Genomic DNA, 7,279 nt, shown 5'->3' with positions numbered 1-7,279 from the left:
CTCTTGATTCATAGCATACCAAGTTTCCTGCTATGCCACCACGTCTGTGTCAATAACATATTTGACATACATGATTGCATTGTGCATGTTAATTTCTACAGTAATTAGTATTCACCTGGGATTTGAACTCACAACCTCTTGGTTCATAGCATTCCAAACTTCCTGCCACGACACCATGTCTGTGTCGTTAACGGATTCGACTGTATTTTAGGGGATGACTGCCCTTGTTCATGCCAAGATCCTAAAGATAGTTTTAATCTATCTGGCTCATCATTTTCATTTTATCTACAATTTAGGTCTGCCGTTAGGGCTCATGGTGTTCCTTGGCAGTCAGCTTGGACGCTACATCCTATGCCAATTTTTTTTTAGTTTAAGATCGAAACAAAGGGTTGCCAAAATGTATAATTTATTTACTGTCAACTTCTTATAAACCTCTTCCTCTCTATACTCAGTGGAATAGAGACCTTCCGGGTTTGGATCAATGTTTTATTTGGGACCCGGTGTAGTCTAATATTCAACAATCGTCTCGGTATCCTGATCACCAACGGATCCATTATAATTTTGTACACAGCATTTATCAAACTCCTCGTAAACTGTATCATATAAAACATTTTAATGATGCTTCCTGTACATTGTGCCATCTTAATGAACCTGGTGCCTTTATACACATAGTTTGGGAATGCCGTCTGTTATCTATATTCTTCGATTAAATAGCTTTGAATTTGGCCACTGTTGTCAGAAAATATTCCTACATCTCCTTTTGTTTTACTTTGAAATTATGTATCTGTTTTTCATTTATCTCTATGTCAGAAGTGCATTCTTCTCGCTGGCCTAACGCCTGCAAAAAAAAAATGATTGCAGCACGATGGAAGCCTCCACACTCACTCTCTATCCGTCAATCGATCCTCACTTTTTTGAATGTAATTTATATGGAGCATTCAACTTCTCGCATTCATGGAGCTAAAGAAGACAATGAACCAATGGCTTCTTGCCGCTAAAAATACTTCTTGATGTGTTGCTCTGTGTTTTATTTTGCTGCGCCACTCGGGAGCCATAAGCACCACCAACATTAGACACAGAAAAATCAAAAATTGCTTAAATAAGTAAATCAAATCAATCAGATTAATTGATGATAATTGACACAGCCATGGTCGCATAGCCGGAAAATCTGAATATTATAAACCAAGAAGTTGTGAGTTCAATTCCCAGGTGAAGACATGTTGGATCATAAGATATACATAAATTAACATGCACAGTCTGATCATGTAAGTCAACGTGTATCAATAATGCAAGTTGAAAACATTGTAAGGTAAAAGTGCTGTGTGTGTAACTACACTGAACAAAAATATAAATGCACCAATTTCAAAGATTCTTTACAGTTCATATAAGGAAATCAATCCATTGAAATAAATAAATTAGGCCCTAATCTATTGATTTCACATGACTGGAAATACAGATCTACATCTGTTGTTCACAGGTACCTTTTTTTTTTTTTTAGTTGGGGAGTGGATCAGAAAACCAGCCAGCATCTGGTGTGACCACCATTTTGGCTGGGGTAGGCTGTCATTATAGATAAGAATTTGTTCTTAACTGACTTGTCTAGTTAAATAAAGTTTTTTTTTTTTTTTTTAATATGTGGACTGACCAATGTTTTACACCAATGGGCGTTTTCTAATATCAAGGAAAGCCCACATTAAGAAACGCCCCGAATTGCGGTCTGCAATTTCTTCATTTTGCACTTCTCCGCTGATTCGAGAAAATTGTAATGTGCGTGTGCTGTGCGTGATTACGTTCAATAAACGTAGTCGTCATACGTTAACAGGCTAAACTTACTACGTTGCTTTTTGTGGAGGAAAACAGACGGGTGAGTTTAACATAACATTTCTCGCCATGCAGCTAATTTAGTTACATGTGTATGATTTATAATCAATATAATATTTAACCATACAAGAGGCACACAATGACCGATAAATCTAACATGCGAAATGACAGTATCGGCTAAGAGAGAGAAGTGACTAGCGCTGTCTTTCTTTCTCGACTGAGACGGCAGGCTAACGTTAGCTAGCTATGTTGTCAATCCTAGAAACTTGGATACAACAGGTCTCATTGTTTTGATTCCCCCTGGGGGTGGGTAACGTTAGTTCAAATCAAAGTTAGCAGACTAGTTAACGTCAGTTTGTCGCCGTTTCAATGCGAATGACAACACCGAATATATCAAAATATAATGGCCGTAGCTAGCTACGTTAATGTTATGTAAAAGGAGAATGCTGTCGAGTTTTCTAGCTCGGAGATTAGCCAACGTTAGCTAGCTACCTTGCTGACGATGGCTTACCCTCGAAGAACAAAACACCTACTGTTCGCTAGCTATCTTCGTTTTTGGTAGGAATATATCACAATATTCTTTCTATGTGAAAAATTAGCATGAAGTAAACTCAACTTTTTGGTCCTTTACTAACAAGCTGTATATAAATTGGGTTAACTGTAGCTTAGAAAATAAATATTACACTGGATAATAAATAAATGTGTCACTAGATGACAACATAATGTTTTGTTTTCAACATTAGGGCTGTTTTCCAAAATAAGTGAAAGTTCCTTCGTTTTGTTTCCTTGCCACGATTCTAACGAGTATCGCGATACAGGTATTGTCAGGTCGCTAGCTCACATACTGACCACACTGCTCGTGTTGTAAAATAAATGTAGACATGTTATTAAATCATTTCATCCACACTGCTCGCGCAGGTCTGCGTGGACAGGTGCTAAAATAGAATAATTGGTTCTATTTATGATGCTCAAGTCCTGCCTCTCCCATCTCCTCATTGGTTTTTAGGAGCATATACCCACATTTTTCATTTTATCTAGCTAAGCTTGCCCCCTGTCATTGTTAACTAGCTAGGGTATCGGGACCCTGTTCCAGTCTTCTTTTCATGGTTTAGTTGAAAATAGTGTTTAAATTGTTTTTGAATAATTGACTATTGATATCATCATTCCCGTATTGTTTACTGTGTTTCCCGGAATCGGAAGTTCATCTAACAAAAAAAAAACATAAAATCTGTGCTATAACCTTTGTTTCCTTTTGGCAGTGAGACATTTGAAGAACCACCAATAAGCCTAATGCTACAGCGGCAACATTAGCAGATATTACAGTAAGTAGCTACTACAGAATCTCTGCCTGTCCTGTGTGTATCTAAATAAACTGCTTTAACTTGTTTAGTGTATTGGTTGATTTAATTTGACAACTGTGATGCTAGTAGTTCACATTAACATCCTTTTGTGTCAATAACGGTCTCTTCCCCCCTCCCCCCCAAAGTACTTCCTAAGGATGGCTAGCTGCGGTGAGGTTGACCACTCTGTGAGCTCGCTCCCATCCAGTAAGAAGGGGAGTGGTGACTCTGCCTGCTCTGGTTCCAGTGGCTCATCACCTGCCCTGCCTGTCCCAGAGTGTGCCATCTGCCTGCAGAGCTGTGTCCACCCTGTCCAGCTACCCTGCCGCCATGTCTTCTGCTTCCTGTGTGTGAAAGGGGCGTCCTGGCAGAGCAAGCGCTGTGCTCTCTGTAGACAGGAGGTTCCCGAGGACTTCCTGGAGCACCCCACTCTGCTGTCCCCCGAAGAGCTTAAGACCGGAGGGCGGGCCGCCGCAGGGGACAACGCCTGGTACTATGAGGGGAGAAACGGCTGGTGGCAGTATGACGAGAGGACCAGCCGTGAGCTGGAGGACGCTTTCTCCAAGGGCAAGAAGACAGCTGAGATGCTGATAGCCGGGTTCCTGTACGTAGCCGACCTGGAGAACATGGTGCAGTACCGGCGCAATGAGCACGGCCGCCGCCGCAAGATAAAACGGGACGTTGTGGACATCCCCAAGAAAGGGGTGGCGGGCCTCCGTCTGGACACCGAGGGTGGCACGCAGGGGTCCGCTGCGGCAGGGAGAGGGAACTCTGCAGACGGGGCTGATACTTCAGCAGCCTCAGTGCAGCAGGCTGCAGCAGCTCCAGCTACCTCCACAGTCCTGTCTGCTCCTGCCAGGCCTCCCACCTCTCTGGGGGGCCAGCCTGGCAGCCCCTCCCTGGAAGACACCCTGGCCCTGCTCCACATCAGCCCCACAGATGCGCCGGAGAGGGCTGAAGTCGGGGAGGGAGAGGAGGGGGAAGAGGAGGCCACCGCCACACCCTCCATGTCATCTGGTCCTAACACCTCTGTGGATGGGTCTGGGGACTGGAGCGATGAGGATGAGGGGGATGGGGAGGCAGTGGAGCCCCGGGAGCAGAGACTGCATTTGGGGGAGAGCCCAGAGGACAGGTCCCCCCCTGGGGCTGAGGCCTCCAGCAGCAGTGTGAGGTCGCGAAGGCCTGACGGCCAGTGTACTGAAGTGTGAGCTCAACTAATCATGAACCTCTGCACTGTAGCTAACATTCTCAGCTAACATAGGACTCTGAAACAGATTAAAACCAACCCCTGCAAACAACTGTCTCAAGGCAAGGAGACACTCTCATTATATTAGACTTTTAAAGATAAATTACCCCCTGAAAATTAGTTAGTCAAAATTTACTGGTGGGCCTTAGGAGGAGTCTTTCCCTATACAACTTGTTAGTTGAGCTTTGAATTGTTTCGTGTAAGTTGTTGGGATGTTTGAACGTCCTCATGCCTGCAGACAGTATGTGATGCAGCTGTGTTGAAAGATGGAGACTTATTATTTTCAGAGACATGCATTTAACTGAATCAGGTAGCAGCCTCTTATCAGCTAATCAACAGTTGTTTTGATCAGATCAGTGGTTGTTTTCCTCTCTCTGCAGCAGCTTTGTGTGTTGAGTTCTAGGCTCCTCCAAAGTGATTAACACCATGCTCCATGGCCTCTGATCAAAAAGGTTAGTAGACAACATTTTCATTTGTGTTTCAAAAGCGAAGCATGTTCATAGTGTTCAGTTGCTGATTATTCATCTGAAATGCTAGTCTGTTTCATAATATGTGCATGTGTTTTAAGAGAGGGGTTGGATTCTTAAACACTACTGGTGAAGAGGACTGATGTTTTTGATTTTAGTTTAACTGTTTTTTTCTTTGTTTTCCTATGGTTGTAAATTCTATTGTGTGATTACTAAGACAGTAAGAGAAGAGCCATGGTTGCTAGGTGGTTTGCTGGCTGTCTCCTGCAAAACATTTGAAGTTTTGAATGTTATTGTTTTTATATTTCTTACCAGCTGACTGTCATTGTCATCTGTTGAGCTCAATTTTACTATCATTATAATAACCTTTACTTTCTGTAACGATTTTTGGTTTGTAATCTTTTACATGGTATGTGATTTTAAATAAAATGTGTGTATTCATCAACCCAAAATGTTGATTGGAAGTATTGTTTTTGTTTGATGAAAGCAAAAGGCGAGCTGATCACATGCCAACAACTAGCGACGTCATGCAAGAAATAAGCTGTCTTGTATCAAATCTGGTCACAATGTATTTTTTTTACCCTGATATTTCTCATGTGACAACACTACACTATATAAACAACTATGTGGACACCCCTTAATTTGTGGATTTCGGACATAACAGTTGCTGACAGGTATAAAATCAGGCACACAGCCATGCGTTCTCCATAGACAAACATTGTCAGTAGAATCGCCTTACTGAACAGCTCAGTGACTTTTAACGTGGCACCGTCATAGGATGCCACCTTTCCAACAAGTCAGTTGATCAAATGTCTACCCTGCTAGAGCTGCCCAGGTCAACTATAAATGCTGTTATTGTGAAGTGGAAACGTATAGGAGCAACAGCGGCTCAGCCACGAAGTCGTAGGCCACACAAGCTCACGGAACGGGACCACTGAAGTGTGTAAAAATCCTCTGTCCTAGGTTGCAACACTACTGAGTTCCAAACTGCCTCTGGAAGCAATGTCAGCGCAATAACTGTTAGTTGGGAGCTTCATTAAATGGGTTTCCATGGCTGAGCAGCGGCACACAAGCCTTCGATCAGTTTGGGGAAGACCATTTCCTGTTTCAGCATGACAATGCCCCCGTGTACAAGGCGAAGTCCATACAGAAATGGTTTGTCGATCAGTGTGGAATAACTTGACTGGCCTGCACAGAGCCCTGACCTCAACTCCATCAAACACCTTTGGGAGGAATTGGAATGCTGACTGCGAGCCAGGGCTATTCGCCCGACCTCACTAATGCTCTTGTGGCTGAATGGAAGCAAGTCCCGCAGCAATGTTCCAACATCTAGTGAAACCCTTCCCAAAAGAGTGGAGGCTGTTATAGCAGCAAAGGGGGGACCAACTCCATATTAATGTCCATATTAATGTGATTTTTGACGAGCAGGTGTCCACATACTTTTGGTCATGTAGTGTACCTCACCACTTGCTAATACCATGCACCCGCTCCACTGCTCCTGCCCTGCACAGGTCCACTTGGTGCAGTGTAGCGTACCTACTTCAACAGACAGGTTCCAACCCTCTCTGAATTCATCTCACACCCTGGTTTGATATTCTGATCACAGTGTATCTGTAAGCAACACCAAAGCCTGGTGTTTGTCCAGGAAACACATGACCGTTGTAAAGGGACGGGAGAGGAAGACAAAAGGCCTGGCGGGCTGCATCCAAAATGGCTCCCTATTTAGTGCACTACCTTTGACCAGGGCCCACTATGTAGGGAATAGGGTGCCATTTGGGATGTACCCCTGGCGGTGTGTTATCCAGGGACCAGAGACCTGCCACTCAGGTTCACACCATAGTGAAGCTTGATCTATCAGGGAGGGGAAAAGGAGCGACTGACTCTAGCCTAGATCTATGCAGCAGGACAAACACAGAATGTTTCATTGTTCAGAATTTACATGAATCTCCTACCCTGGTTGAAAAAGAACACACCATCGGCATTGTACATTTATTGGAACAGCAGGACAGATGGAGAATTCTTCCTCTGGCGTGCAAATAGTTATCAGAGACGGATAAAGTAGTGGGGCATCTACTGTAGTTGGTAGAGAGTTGTGTGGTATTGAGGTCCCTTGATGAATTTATAGATAGGTCTGTATGACCTAGTCTATTAACTGGAGAAAGAGAACTCCCAACTGTAGTGGGCTGGATAGAGAATCCTCTTCTCACTATCTCTGTGTGTGTGCTATTGTTTGGCTCAGTCTTGGGGGTGTGGTTGGAAATTGCAGCAGTAAGACCACTATGTTTGTTTCTAATGTTTTATACAAAAACCTTGTTGGGTTCAATCCTAATCTAACAGATGATTTGATCTTCCGATCTTTGAAAACGTTGTGACACATTGTGGTGTTCCACAAAGTACAATACAAG

General features: G+C 43.3%; 1 protein-coding gene across 1 annotated transcript; it reads left to right on the top strand.

Moving 5' to 3' along the window:
* The first annotated feature begins 1,781 nt into the window (after positions 1 to 1,781).
* Positions 1,782 to 5,326, top strand: LOC112222784 (E3 ubiquitin-protein ligase rnf146). Its single transcript, XM_024385530.2, has 3 exons — positions 1,782 to 1,864; positions 3,081 to 3,143; positions 3,308 to 5,326. The coding sequence occupies exon 3, from the start codon at positions 3,320 to 3,322 to the stop codon at positions 4,367 to 4,369; it is 1,050 nt and encodes a 349-aa protein (XP_024241298.1). The 5' UTR covers positions 1,782 to 1,864; positions 3,081 to 3,143; positions 3,308 to 3,319; the 3' UTR covers positions 4,370 to 5,326.
* Positions 5,327 to 7,279: the final 1,953 nt, after the last annotated feature.

The sequence above is a fragment of the Oncorhynchus tshawytscha genome, linkage group LG23, assembly GCF_018296145.1.
Source record: "Oncorhynchus tshawytscha isolate Ot180627B linkage group LG23, Otsh_v2.0, whole genome shotgun sequence".
NCBI lineage: Eukaryota > Metazoa > Chordata > Actinopteri > Salmoniformes > Salmonidae > Oncorhynchus > Oncorhynchus tshawytscha.
The sequence above is the reverse complement of the archived record's forward strand: the minus strand, read 5'-3'. Positions and strand labels throughout refer to the sequence as shown.

Bases quoted from the DNA above. Each gene is read 5' to 3' on its own strand.
- LOC112222784 (XM_024385530.2), top strand. From the start codon at position 3,320: ATGGCTAGCTGCGGTGAGGTTGACCACTCTGTGAGCTCGCTCCCATCC.